Source organism: Dipodomys ordii, unplaced genomic scaffold (genome assembly GCF_000151885.1).
Source record: "Dipodomys ordii isolate 6190 unplaced genomic scaffold, Dord_2.0 Scaffold194, whole genome shotgun sequence".
Classification (NCBI taxonomy): Eukaryota; Metazoa; Chordata; class Mammalia; order Rodentia; family Heteromyidae; genus Dipodomys; species Dipodomys ordii.
Genome location: NW_012267410.1, coordinates 121471 through 135905, shown reverse-complemented (window position 1 = coordinate 135905; position 14435 = coordinate 121471). Strand labels below are relative to the sequence as shown.

The 14435-nt window shown below is 43.6% G+C and overlaps 1 protein-coding gene across 1 annotated transcript in view; it reads right to left on the bottom strand.

Annotated features, from left to right (window-relative positions):
* St6gal2 (ST6 beta-galactosamide alpha-2,6-sialyltranferase 2) overlaps window positions 1-13342 on the bottom strand; it is a 37548-nt gene extending 24206 nt beyond the window's left edge. The window contains exons 1-3 of the mRNA XM_013034701.1: window positions 12418-13342; window positions 3526-3623; window positions 950-1051 (exon numbers count right to left, since the gene is read on the bottom strand). Of these exons, the coding sequence (XP_012890155.1) occupies window positions 950-1051; window positions 3526-3623; window positions 12418-13342 (1125 nt within the window). The remainder of the gene's footprint in view (window positions 1-949; window positions 1052-3525; window positions 3624-12417) is intronic.
* Between the last annotated feature and the right edge of the window lie 1093 nt (window positions 13343-14435).

Genomic DNA, 14435 nt, shown 5'->3' with positions numbered 1-14435 from the left:
ATTCATCATTAGAAGGTTGCATGCTCTCTGGTTCTGGCAAAGCAAGTCAAGGATACTCATTGGTACAGTTGGCAAAATGCCTTTCTAGGCTAGCCATCATCCATTATTTCTCAATATCATTACAAACAAGCTCGTTGACTTTTCATGCAAGGTTCTGATCTATATAACCTTCTTATGAATTTTGTTATTTTTTTATGTCAGTACTAATGTTTGAACTCAGGGACTAGTAGTGTCCCACTTTCTGTCCAGGCACATACATGTACCTCAGTTCACCTATTTTAAGCTTCCTGTTGAAGCTGCAATGACAGGCAACACACCACTGTACCCAGTTTTTTTTTTTCACTAAGTTGGAATCTCAGAAATTTTATCACCGTATTGGGCCTCCAAGCATCATCCTCTTTATTTTAGCCTCTCAAGGAGCTAGGATTACAGTTAGGCATAAGTCACCAGCACTGGGCTCAACTTGTTTGTATTTTGATTATTAGTAACAAACTTGCTTCCGTTCTATTGAATGAAATTAACCAGATTCAGAAGCAGAAGCTAAAGAGATACACTCAAGAAAAGCCTGAGTAAGTAAGTGCCAAGTTGTGTATGCACAGATTTTCATGTCAACGACTTCCAATTTATTTCTAATGGTCTTACAGCTTTTCTGAGGGAGGATGTCACCCCATCACAAGCAAACTATTTTGAGTTTAATCAGCCCAACCTTCACTGTAACTAGGATTTTTTGAGCATCTAGATGTGTTGCATGTTTTTCTTCATTTCTCCAGAGCCAAAGCCTTTTAGCACCAAATGGATAATGCTGTGCATACCAGATATATAACTGGGTATCAAAAAGTTGTGGGGACGCAGCTTCACTCTGTCAAAGCTCAGGTCTTGATCTGCTACCATGTCTAATCAGCTAAAGTACTGTCTGACATTGAACTAGGGACAGCAGGGAAACACTTACCAGGTTAAGATTTGCAGAATAAGGAGCAGGGTCCCATGCCACCAAAATGACATCTTTATATAAAGAGCTGTCGATGAAATGATAGCTGGGATTGGTTAAAATCTGCAAGTACACAGAAAAAAAATTCAAAGCCTGTGGTGTTTCATTCTCTAAATAGATTTTTAACAACAGGCGGAAATTACAATGTGGAAACAGAAAAAACAAAAAACTCAAGTTTTCTGTTTTCCTTTGGGAGAAGAAGGGACTAGTGTTGCACACCAGAAACCAAAGCATGATCAGGAAAATGAGGTGGGGTTTTGGAGGTGGCAATGTTTTTAAAACAAATATTGTCTTGAAAGAAATGATAAGCTGAGCATTGGTGGCTCATCCCTGTAATCCTAGCTACTTAAGAGGCTGAGATCTGAGGATTGCGGTGCAAAGCCAGTCTAGGCAGGAAAGTCCAGGAGACTCTTATCTCCAAATAACCACCAGAAAACAAGAAGTGGCGCTGTGGCTTAAGTGTTAGAGGGTTCGTCTTGAGCTGAAGAGCTCAGGGACAGTGCCTAAGTACTGAGTTCAAGCTCCAAAAAAAAAGGAAAGAAATGATAAGTGTTTAAGGGGATGTAAATGATAATTACCCTGATAATTACCCTGATTGAACCCTGATACATGATCATCATATATCAAAATAGAAAATATAAAAATATGCTATGAAACAATATTCCATAAATACATATGAATAGTGTCAGCTTCGAGAGAAAAAGCTAAGGGACTCTGACCAGGCACCGAATTTAGGCCTCCAACACAGGCACCAATAAATGAATGAATAAAGAAAGAAGGAAAAGGAGAGAAGAGAGGAAGAGAGAAAGAAAGTAATGCAAAAGAGGGAAAGAAAGAAAGAAGAAGGAAGTCAGGAAGAAAGAGAAAGGAAGGAAGGAAGGAAGAAAAAGGGGAGAGAGAAAGAAATGAAGAAAGGAAGGAAAGAAGAAAGAAAAGAAAAGGAAACTAGCCATTACATTAATGAATGATATTGCATGATCTAGAATCCAGCCCCTGAAAAATGTGACTCCCCAGCTAGTTCAGACACCATCTCTACGACAGCCTTGTGATTTAGAAGCCACATTGATGCACTGTGGAAGAGCCACCCCAGGCCAGTATAGGCCTCTTTTATGGTTTTATTTACGGTCCTGGATATATTAATCAGTGTCACCTGCCATCCATCCTTTCTAAAAACACATAAAACTAAAAGCTATATTTCGGGGGAAATACAGCTTGCTTTTTCTTAGTTTTCAGATACAAATTTTCACCATTATTAAGATGCACTGTTTTCACATTATATTATCTTTTCTGAAGTGCATCTTTAGGATGACATGTATTTTAATTTGCTGGGCTTTCTCTTTTCCTCTCTGAGAAGAGAGGAATTAAGGAAATATGGTAATTGTTTCCTTCCTCGCTGCAGGTGACCTGACACAGCAAACAGCAATGCGCTAATGGCTTGCTCATTCACAGGCAGTTCATTCATCATCAATCACTTATACCTTTTTTTTTCTTTTTTTACATATTTTTGACATTGTTGTGATTGGTTCTATAATTTTGCCATAAAGTGAGGCCTATATTTTCTAGTCCTGGGGCTTGAACTCAAGGCCTGGATGCTGTCCCTGAGCTTTTTTTGCTCATGACGAGCATTCTACTTCTTGAGCCACAGCTCCATTTCCAGCTTCCTTTGGTGGTTAATTGAAGATAAGAGTCTTACAGACATTTTTTGCTTAGGCTGGCTTCGAACCATGGTCCTCATATCTCAGCCTCCTGCGTAGCTAGAATTACAAGCATGAGTCACTGGCACCCAGCTTGGAAGCCATTCTTATTAAGAACATAGGGAAAGGGATACTTTAATTTTTCAATCAAATCATGCATTTTTTTTATTTTTACAATTTCCAAATAACAGATGAGAATTTCAGATATATTTAGTTTTCAGATATGTGACATTTTTATCTCCTTTTAGCTCTTGCTTGTGTGTGTGTGTGTGTGTGTGTGTGTGTGTGTGTGTGTTGTGTGCTGTGTGTTGTGTGCACTAGTACTAGGGTTTGAACTCAGGACCTCTCTTTTTTTTTTAAGGGCCTCTCACACTTGATTGGCTTTATCACTCAAAGCTGGTACTCTATCTCTTGAACCTCATCTCCACATCTGGCTTTTTGCTAGTCAATTGGAGATAAGAGTGTTTCTAATTTATTTGCTTGGGTGGACTTCTAACCACAATCTCAACCTCCTAAGTAGCTAGGATTTACCTCCTACATTCTTAATGACCAGGTTTCTTTTGTTTTGATACTTTTTCTTACTTCCCCAGTTCTAATATGCTAAGTCTATACTTCAAAAAGTATGTCTGTATTTAATCTAATTTTGTTTTATTTTATTCTTTTGCCTTATTTGTATCACATCTATGCGCCCATTTCTCTGTATTTTTCTTTATTAGTTCTTCATAATTACAAGGTGCATGTGCATTACAATGGTCACCAATAACCAGATAATTTCTACTCACTCATCTAGTCTAACCATTTACCTACAGAATGGCCCCCCTAGAAACACTTCATCCATCTTACCTGGGAGTTAATGATGCGGACAGTGGTTTTATTTCCGACATCTTTCTCATAACCTCGGGTAGGAGCTGAGTTAAATCTCAAAACCGCATCGTGAGAATCTAAGGGCATATAGGGACAAGTTTACTTTTTGTCTCTGTTGAATCTAGGAAAAAAGGTTAAAGAAAGTCTTTCAATACCTGAAGCTGGATATACATGCACAGCTTTTCAGATAATGTACTGTTGACTTGGGAGGAGAGCTTGGCTCAGGAGATGCATCAGGAAGAGCACACAGTCAGTCACACAGTATGATGGCTTGTCGGTGGGTAACAGATCATTTACAGGACAGTGCTCCCACCAACTGTGTTGCCTAGTGATGCTGTAATTCCATCAACGTAAGTGCAATCTATGATGTTAGCATGATGGCAAACTCGTCTAATGACACATGCATTTTTTAGACCTATCCAATAAGAAAGCAATGACTGTGTATGTATGCATAAACTCATTTGGTTACACATGCTCCAGTGTCATTTAAGTTTCATACAGATGTCACATTTTTTCCAAGTTGCATGCTTTATGCAGCCATTCTCTGGAAGACTCTAGAACATTTCGTTACTAGAACTACAGAAGGAGGTAAGTTGATGGGAAAGTCAGGGGATCATGGAATGTTCATCTGGGCTTTATGTGTATGTGATTTTTGTGTGTGTGTGATAATTGGCTTGAGCTCAAGGCTTTATGGTCTCACTTGGCTGTTTTGCTCAAGGTTGGTGCTCTACCACTTGAAACAGTCTTCTGCTTCCAGCTTTTGGCTGTTAATTGGAGAATAGAGTCTCACAGATTTTCTGCCCAAGCTGGTCTCAAATTGTGATCCTCAGATCTCAGCTTGTGTGTAGTTAGGATTCCCAGGCATGAGCCATCAGCACCTAACTTCATTTGGGTCTTTTTCCTGCTTGAAGAACACTGAGGTTGGTCATCAATGTCATGTAATTCCGGGGCCTCCATAGAGAATAAATGTGTCTCTCTTGGGATCAAAGCCAGGGCCTTCAATTCTATGGTGCCACTTTCTGGTGAAGGTTTATGCTTAAAATGAAAAGCCCTGATTTTTCTTGAAGCCTTATATATTGTTCCTGATGCCACAATGTCCTGTGTGAGCCCAGCCTTAAAGGCCCCTCATTCTGAAGTCATAATCAGACATACCATGCAGCTAGAGGCTGGGACCACCGAAGTTACAATCCACTAGGGTTCTTTGTATTCAGTAATGGTGCACCAAGCTTGACCTACAGAACATGCCTGTATACACTTCCTTCAAGGTATCTGACATCCTCCAGTTATCTGAATGCTGGAAAGGGAGGTGCCTTGTGACCACCAGGCCCTTGTATCATGAGGCCAAGGAGGAGGTGAAGAGAAAGACGTGGAATAAAGTAGCCTCATCTGATTAGAGATAGGAATGGGAAACAAGTTCTCTTTTCCTAAAACAGGCTGTAAACACAAACCAGCATGAAACCAGAGACGATGAACAATAAGAGGACACCTATAGGTTGTCCTCAAACATCCCAAGTTTAACTTGCAGTAGTGACAGTGCATGTATGTGACAGTAAGAAGCAAGTGTGTGCATGTGTGACATTTGTACAAGCCACATGGACATGCACTCGCCTCATTTACTGTGACTTCACAGGACCTTAGAGAAGCTAACCTTCCCCTGGGTCCTGATGCTCCCTCCTTGGGAGTCTTCTGGCACCCTAGAAGGATTAAACTACCATGTATGTCCCACCAAAACAATGTTAGAAAATGTACCTTTATTGATGAGACCTAAGCCATAATGAATTGGTGTGTTCTAGGTTTCTTTTAAGCTTGAAGCCTCCAGCTTGTTGGACACCACTGTGTCCAAAAGCACCCTGTGCTTTTGCTGATTATTTTTGAGATAGGATCTTGCTTCTGACTCAGGCATGTTCCAGGACTATGGTCTGCCTATTTTAGTCTTTCCATAGTTGAAGGGATGGCACACGTGAACCATGATATCTACAATACAATGGAGTCTTGCAGACTTTTCTGCCTGGGTTTGCCTGGAACCACAATCCTCCCAAGTTCTTCCTTAGGATGGAAGGTACACACCTCTGTGCCAGCTGTGGGTGGACGATTCTGCCTAGTCCTAAACCACTGTCCTTCAGTCCTCAGCTCTGCAAACAGCTAGAACTATAGAAGTGAGCCACAGGCACCTGGCTGAAGCTCTAGTTCTGAATAGCAAAAGGATGAAACTTTTGGATGGTAAAAAAGTCTTAAAGGGTACCTCTTTGTATCGCTGGAAAATCCAAGCTATGTCTGAGCTATAGCCTGGCACTAGTAAATAAAGTTGGAGCACCATATACACATTTATTTGTGAATGCATGTCTATAATGGCACAGTTCTTGAAACAGTCTTCATGGTCTGAAGAGCTTAAAATCTACCTGGCTTTTTAGAAAAAAAATAGGTTGCAAATCTCTAAAAGGTATGTTCTGTGTAAATGAAGCCAAACTACCTTGTTTCTTGTTTTATTGGGGCAGGACGTCTAATACTTGGTCTTGAACTTAAGGTCTTGTGCCCTCACTTGGCTTTTTTGCTCAAGGTTGGTGCTTTATCACTTGAGCCATAGCTCCACTTATGTCGTTTTAGTGGTCAATTTGAAATAAGGGTCTCACAAACTTTCCTGTTTAGGCTGGCGTCAAACCACAATCCTCAATGTCAGCCTCCTGAGTAGCTAGGATTGCAGGCATGAGCCACTGGCATTAAGCTTTAAGAGCTGCTTCTTTATGTTACATTGTAAGCTCTTTGCATTTTGGGGGGAATAGATTGATTTGTTATTTATTTTTATTGAACAGTGTGTTTTCATTTTTAAAAGAACAAATAAATGATATCTGAGCTACAAAATTTAGATTACCAAAGCGTTAGTGTTGATAATATATTCACTGCATTACTAAATAGGATAGAATTTAATGTTTTATTCATTAATTTATATTAAAATAACATTTTAATAAAAATTTTAAACAGCAAAGTAAACAGAAGACTGGCACTGTTTTAAGTGTTTGCAAATCTCTTCAAAGTTTGGCTTTTTTTTTTTTTGCAGTCCTGGGTCTTGAACTCAGGGCCTGGGCTTTGTCCCTGAGCCTTTCTCTGTGTTCAAGGCTAGTGCTCTACCACCTGAGTATGGTGTCATTTCTGGCTTTATTTAAGTAGTTTGCTGGAGGTAAGAGTCTCATGGACTTTCCTGCAGGGGGTGGCTTTGAACCATGATCCTCAGATCTCAGCTTCCTGTATAGCTAGAATTACAGGTATGAGTCACTGGTGCCTACCTCTAAGCTTGACTTTTTAAAAGACAGCTTCTTGTCTCTCTTGCCTTCAGTGTTTGCAAGATGTTGCCTTAGTGCATAAAGACTTATGCTTTAGTGGATAAAGACTAAGATGCTTCATTCCCAAAGGGGAAGGCTGTTTTAGTAGTCTCCCAAGGGATCTGTGAAACACACACACACACATACACACACACACACAACACACACACATACACATATGATTTTTTTCAATGAACTTTGACAAGTGTTAGTCTGTTAAAGGTTGATTGCAATGTGGCTTTTGAAAATAGTATCAATGAGCTTGTGTGTGTGTGTGTGTGTGTGTGTGTGTGTGTGTGTGTGTGTGTGTGTGTGTGTGTACTAGAGCTTGAACTTAGGGTCTTGGCATAATATAGGATTTTTTTGCTCATGGTTGGCTCTTTACCATTTGAGTCATAGCTCCACTTCTCTCTTCTGGTTGTTTAATTAGAAATAAAAGTCTCACACAGACTTTCCTGCCTGGACTGGCTTTGAAATTCTATCCTCAGATCTCAGCTTCCTACCATCTAGAATTATAGGCATGGGCTACTGGTGTCTGCCTTTGATGAACTCTTTTGTCTGAATAAATTGACAACTCCTGATTTTAATTATAAAGTATAAAGCCAGTCTCTACTGTCAGCCAAAGTCTGTATCCACTACCCAGGAGTCTCCTTCCCATGTATTTAACATAAAGAGGCCTCTAAACTATGGAATTTTAGAAAATTCAAGTTAATGGGTGTAAAGTTAAGTAGTTCTGCCACATTAACGCCCATTAATATATCTTGTCCTTAGTGTGGATCTCTCACTCATGCATAGTTCTGTAATATCATGTAAAGACCATTTGAAAATTCTGTCAGCTCTCAAATATTGATCCATTCCATTAGAGAGTAAAAACCACCTGGGTTAATATCATGTGGAGCTCCTCAAGAAGCCTCCACATTCACAGTCAAAAGCCTGAGTTTTACCACTGGCAGTGTACATGGCCATGTTTGCTTAAAAGGTAACTGGCTTAGCCAGTCACCAGGATCTCATTACTGTAATTCTAGCTACTTAGGAGACTGAGATCTGGAGGATCTTATCGGAACCATCTAGGATTGCAATGTCTGTGAGATTTGTTCTCCAAAATAACTAGTAAAATGCAGGGCTGGAGGCATGGTTCAAGCCCAGCAAAGTGTGCAATAAGATCAAGCAAGTGCAAGGCCCTTTTAGTGGGGCTCAAATTCCACTACAACATGATGGGTTCACTTAATTCCCTTTGGAAAAAAATACCTGCTAAATATGTCTGAATAACAAAAAATATCCTGGAACTCAGACTTGGAAGTAATCGCTCATAAAGATTGGTGCCACTGCTTCTTTGCTTGTAATATCTTTCTGTCTCTGCCTCTTGGATACATGAGTAAGAGCTTCTCTTCCTTAGATTCAGGCTGAGCTTACAGGGCTGTGGTAAAGGCATACAAGAGCCACACTCAGAACTCATCAGGAAAGATCTTGTCTACAGCAAATGCCTGCAGGAGGTATAACCATTACAGTTATGGGGTGAAGTCTATTTTCTGTAGAATGGCTTTCAGGAGCATCCGTGCCCTGTTCTACTGCCCTCTAGCCAGTGTTGCTGTCTTCCCCAACCTTGGGCCTTTGGACTTACTGGGGCCTGTGTCACCGGCACACTGTGTTGGTTCATGTCTCTTTACCTCACTGGGCTTCCAGCCTGATCTCTCTGAGTAGTCTTTCCTGACCCCTTTTCTGCTCACTCAGGCAACAGCTCTCAGCGGGTCATGCCCACCCTGTGGGCATATATTCCTCTGTGTCCTTCCCCCACCAACGAAGTACTGCATTTCTGTTGGTGGCTTGGATTGTTCCCCCAAGACTACAGAATTTGAGGTCTGGGTTTGTGCCTTAGTCACCTCTGTGTCTAGTGCAGGATCTGGTAAAGAACTTGGAAACAATAAGTAGCTAATGCAGGTTGGATGACTATAGGAATTGCTTTCTTATCTTTTTAAGCAAAGGTAACAAGGCCTTCTCAAGTCCCCAACTCTCTCCAGTAAGTACTCTGGGGGCTACATCCCTTCTCTTCCTTCCCATTTCCTAATAATCACTTGCCAGACCCCATGTGTTCAAAATATAGACCCTAATCTTCTACTTTAAGGCTATTTCTGGGGTTTCTTCCTTTTCTTTTCCTTCCTTCCTTCCTCTTTCTTTCTTCCTTTCTCTTTCTTTCTTTCTCTCTCTCTTTCTTTTTTCTTTTTTTTTTCTCTCTCTCTCGTTTCCTTTTTCCTCTTTGTTTAGTGCTGGTACTGGGGCTTGAACTCAGGGCCTCGTGTTCTGCTTGGCTTTTTCATTCAAGACTGGCACTCTACCACTGGAGACACATGTCCACTTTCAAAGCTATTGCCGTTTGATAGAAGCACTCTGCTCTCTTTGGGAGCACTTCGATGGGAACACCAAAAGTGTCTTCATCAATGAATATTACCACTTAGGTGCAAACTGACACCAGACCAGCTCATGCCTCCTGGAATGTTCTATAGTTCCTAAACAGCTCAAATAACATATTCAAAGCCTTTGTACTTTACATATAGTTTAACAACTACTATACTTTCCTAGCCCCAAGTAATTGTTCTGTGGGACTCAGTTTAACAGAAAGGGATCTGGGGACAGGACTGGGACAAACACCAGTTTGTTAACTGGGGCGTTAACTGGCAGCCAATCAACGAACAGGGAGGCGAGGGGGTGTGTCTCTCTCGGGAAGGAAGGAGCTGTGTAGTATTGGGGTTATTGGCCTAGAAGGGGATCACCTTGTAGAGCAGTGGTAGGGTTTGGATACACAGACTGCCTGGGTCACCTCTCGGTCCTGCCTTCAATATTTCATTGGATCATACCTCCTCTGGTAATTCTGAATCTGCATTTAGCAAATTCAGAGGCAGGTATTTAGGGGTCAACCTGAGTTTGGCTAAATTATGCCCCAACGTTCCAAGGTTCCTGAAGGAAGCATGAGTTTGTTTCTGCCATGAAAGCTATTCGTGACTTAATGACTTGTGGTTTGCATTGACACCTCAGCTGAGCCGGAGAGGAGGGGTCAGCACCTGGTCTGCACAGGGCTGACAGTGACACATGCTTAGAAAGATCAATCCTGTTGGTGCACTAGCTGATTTGGTTGTGTGAAAATCTGATTCAAAGGAACCTAAATAAAAAGCAAGACAATTCTTATGTAACTGAGTTTGAGCTAGGCTGGTGCTCTACCATCTGAGCCATATATCTATCTTGTTTTGCTTCAGTTACTTTTGAGACAAAGTATTACATTTATGTCCCAGCTGCCTGCGATACAGATTCTATTTACTCTTCTCATGTATCTGGAATAACAGGCATGTAACTACCATGACCAGCAGTTTTGGTTGTTGTTTTGAGAGGAGGTTTCCCAAACTTTTAGCCCAAACTGATCTTAAATTCAATTGTCCGAATCTCTGCTTCCTGAGTAGCTGGGATTATAGTTGTGAGCCACTGTATCTGGCTAAAATAGACAATTAAATTTTTTTTCCAGTCATGCTCTTCATCTGTGACCTTACAATTCTAATCATAATAAACACTCATTTAAGTGCTACAGCACCTCTACTCAGCATAAGTACAGACTTCGTGGTGTCTTTCATATCTTCCTTCTAATTCTGAATAGCATTTAAAAGACTCTGGACAGGGATATTTATGGAGGCATAAAGAGTATGGGACTTCTCCCTGGCCTGTAAGAGCTATCCAAATACCACATATTTATGATGCAGCGGTGTTTAAAACAAACCAGAAGCAGGTTACCAGCTGCTTCAAAGCTAAATACCTAAATTCCTCCTCTGCATTATTGATGTTGGTCCTCAGAAATGAGAAGAAACTGTGGTGTTATTTCACCCCAGGGGCCTCTAAACCTCTGCACATGGCTAATAAATTGCAGGGTGCTTTGCTCTGGTTTGGCTCCAAGCTTATGTGAGACATGGGCAGTATTACTGTAAGCCTGCTGTAAGGTCAGTCCCGAGATGCAGGGACCCCAAATCACTAGTCTAGAAGTGTTGTTGCTGCATTCCCAAGAACATCTGGCTTGAGATCTGTGTTGCTGCCATCTCAGCTACAATCACCAGCCAATCTTTGTTTGTTTGTTTGTTTTTGGTGCCAATACTGGGGTTTGAAGTCAGGGCTTGGGCACCGTTTCTGAGCTTTTTCAGTCAAGGTTGGCACTCTCTCATTGAGCCATGGCTCCATTTCTGGCTTTCTGCTGGTTAGTTGGAAATAGTAGTCTCATGGGTGGCTTTGTGCTTCCATATGTTGGTAGGATGACAGATGAGCTTATTGAGCTCCCCCCTAGCTTGGGATGATATTGGTTGAGACTGGAATCTAAGAGAATTTTCACCCCCAGGCTGGTTGAATCATGATCACCCAATCCCTAATTCCCAAGTATCTGGGACTATAGACTTGATCCACTGAGCCCAGCTAATTCAGTAAGACTTTGAAGAAAGCATATTACTGACCCCACTGTAGATGAGGGAATCTGATCTGTTGAAGGCTTGAAAAATAAGGTTTAATGCTTCCAGAGGAAAGAATTCTACCTCAACCATGCAATGTGGAAACCTTGCCCGTCAGCTGTCGTACAAACTACATGTTTGAAAGCCCTTACAATGATAGAACACATCTTTAAATCTCTTCCCAGGTCCCTCTTTCCTAAAAGCCTGTTTTCTCCAGCACCCTGACTAATGCAGGACCTATGTCCTGACACAGATGTGTGGTGTTGGGCTGAGCAAATGGAAGCCCAGGTTGACTACAGGTATGTTACCTTGAGAAGCATGTTGTACTGGCTGGTACGCGAGAGCTAAAATTGTGCCAAGAGTCAGCAGACCAAAGCGCTTTCCTGTGGGAGCCATGTTTTCAGTAGTAATCTGGATCTCAGGAGCCCCTGAATTTGATCTTTGAAGTAGCCAAAATCATTACCCTTGGCTGGATTCTGGTAGCTCATGCTGTAATCATAGCTATGCAGGAGGCTGAGATCTAGAGGATCTCAACTTGAGGCCAGTCCAGGTAGAAAGTAACCAGCCAAAAGCAGGGCAGGGGTGATGGCTCAAGTGGGAGAGCACCAGCCTAGTAAGCACAAGGTCCTGAGTTCAAATCCCAGTATCAAGGGAGAAAATAAAACATCTCCTGTGTCTTCTTGGGAGATAACATCCACAATGACCTCCTATTTCCTTGTCCTTTATTTCTTCCAGCATATTCCACCCCATGATAGGCCTTCCGGTGTTTTTGGCCATTAGGGAAGTTTCTGTGACTGGATGTCTAAGACACGAGCAGTGGACAAGCCTATGGCAAAGGGGGATAATGACTCCACTGCCACCAGCACCAGGGATGAAGGGGGTATCTCTCTTGTCCTTCCCAATTACTGAGACCCTGCTTCAAGAGTCCTCTAAGAATAGATCATCTAGGATCCCCAAAATGGCCCACAGGTGCAGTGGGGTCAGAGAAGATGAACTCCAGAAACACCGGCTCAGGACCAACCCACCCCTCATCCTGGAGGTTCCTCCCACGACCCGTGACTTCGGACCCGGGTGGGACGCACCTATCTCCTCTCCCAGGGAGGAATTGAGGATGGCACCCGCTGACATGACCACTGCGCAGCTCCGCAGGCCGCGTGGGTGCAGCTGGTGGCCCAGGGGCACAGCGGGCACCAGCAGCCGCCAGCCCAGCGCGGAGAAGGGCGCCTCGGTTCCATCCAGGGTGCGCACACGGCCACGACGCCGCAGCTCGCACAACAGCTCTGCCCGGCTGCGGCTGCGGCGTGCCTGGCGCGGGGTTCGGAAGCGCACCCCATGCTTGTTGGCCGCCATGTAATCCCGCATGGCCTTCTGCAGGCGCGGGGCCAGCATGCGCGCTGACACGTTCCCCTTCCACAGCCTGTACAGGAAGGCCCGGGACATGGAGGCCGACAGCCGGTCCCCATCGTCTCCCTCCTCCGAGGCCGGGCTCCATCTCTTCTTCACTCGGAGCCTCCTCTGGGCTCCCCGCCGCTGGGAAGGCTCCTCTGGGGACGGCAATCCCCAGCTCCCTGGCACGTGCCTTTGCCACTCTGGCTGACCCACAGCGAAGAAGTAGTCGTCGTCCTCAGGGTAGAACGCACTTTGAGATTTCCTCCCTATCTGGGAGGTAAAAAACAACTCTGCGTGGCCAAAGCCATCTGGGGCCTGCTCCCATGTTTGTGGGTCTCTGGGTCCTGCATGAAAAGGACCAACTCGGGGCCCAGCCCGTGGAACCTTGTTGGGATCCAAGCTCCCTGGGGAGGAGGGCTCCTGCATGGCACCCATGATGGCCCGCTGCCTGCCCTGAATGGGCAGGAGCCTCCTGGTCTCCAGGAAGGAGAAGGAGCTGGGCGCAGGCTCCGCAGGGTTGCTGTCTGTGAAGTAGATGAAGATTACCAAAAAAAGAAGCCCCCAAACAAATATTCCGAAGAGCATGCGTTGTCTCCATTGCTTCAAGTGTGGCTTCATGGCAAGGTCTCGGGCCTGCGCTTCCTTGGTCTCCTAGAACGCTGGGCAGGCAGGCAGGACCTGAAAAAACAGCCAGGGACTATGTTAGTATACATGGGAAGCCCGCTCAGTCGCTGCTGGGGACAGGCTGGCACAGGCAGAGCTGGGAGGGGAAGGCAAAAATCCAGGATCTACATTCAGGAATCCTATCGACCCTTGCCTGGTCTCTCTCATCCAGCCATCTTGCCACCACCGATGATAGCCTAGAGCTCAGAGTCCTTTCCAGGTATCTCAGTGGTAGGTCTGTGTCCTCATTCTGAAAGCACAACACATGTGCCCTGGATAGTTTGGTGAAGAGCAGATGGGAGAAGGCGGCACAATTGTATGCTTCTATGCCTCTCAGCGCCCGCCTCCTCCACCCCAAGGATCTTCTGTGCACATGAGCTCAAGCGAGGATGTGGAGGGCTTGAACTGGCGCCTTCCTTTAGCATTTTCCCTCAGGGCTGGCACTTGGGGATAGGAATCTCATGGAATTTTTTTAATTTCAAATTAGAGATAAGAGTCCCACAGACTTTTATGCTCAGGCTAGCTTTGAACTGAGATCTTTAGATCTCAGCCTCAGGAGTAATTAAAATTAAGGCATGAGCCTTGGGCAACTGGCTTTGAGCTCCTGGATTTTACAGCAGAAATGTGCACCATTAGGAGTAGTCACCAGATTCACTTGGTCATGGTCTCCCCCAGGCCAGAGGATTGTTAGAACATGCCAGAAGTGTACCAGTGGCACTGGACAAAGCAAAATTCAGTGTTCGTGCTATCGGTGAATGTTATGTCAGTGGAGGGGGATTATTGAATCCAATCCTGTCTCCAGATTACACTTTCATCATTCTGCAACCAAGACTAAATGCCAAGATATGAACCTAGAAAAATAATGCCAGCAGTTCACTTTTCGTTCCACGCTTTGTACTTAGCATTAATCCTGGATTGTCTCATTTGGTCTTTTCAGCATGGAATAAAACAGGAAATAGTGCTATATCCATTTTATGGGTGAGGAGAGTTTAAGTAACTTGATCAAAACCACAGCAATAGAAAGCATCAGACCCCCCCCCATCTCTCT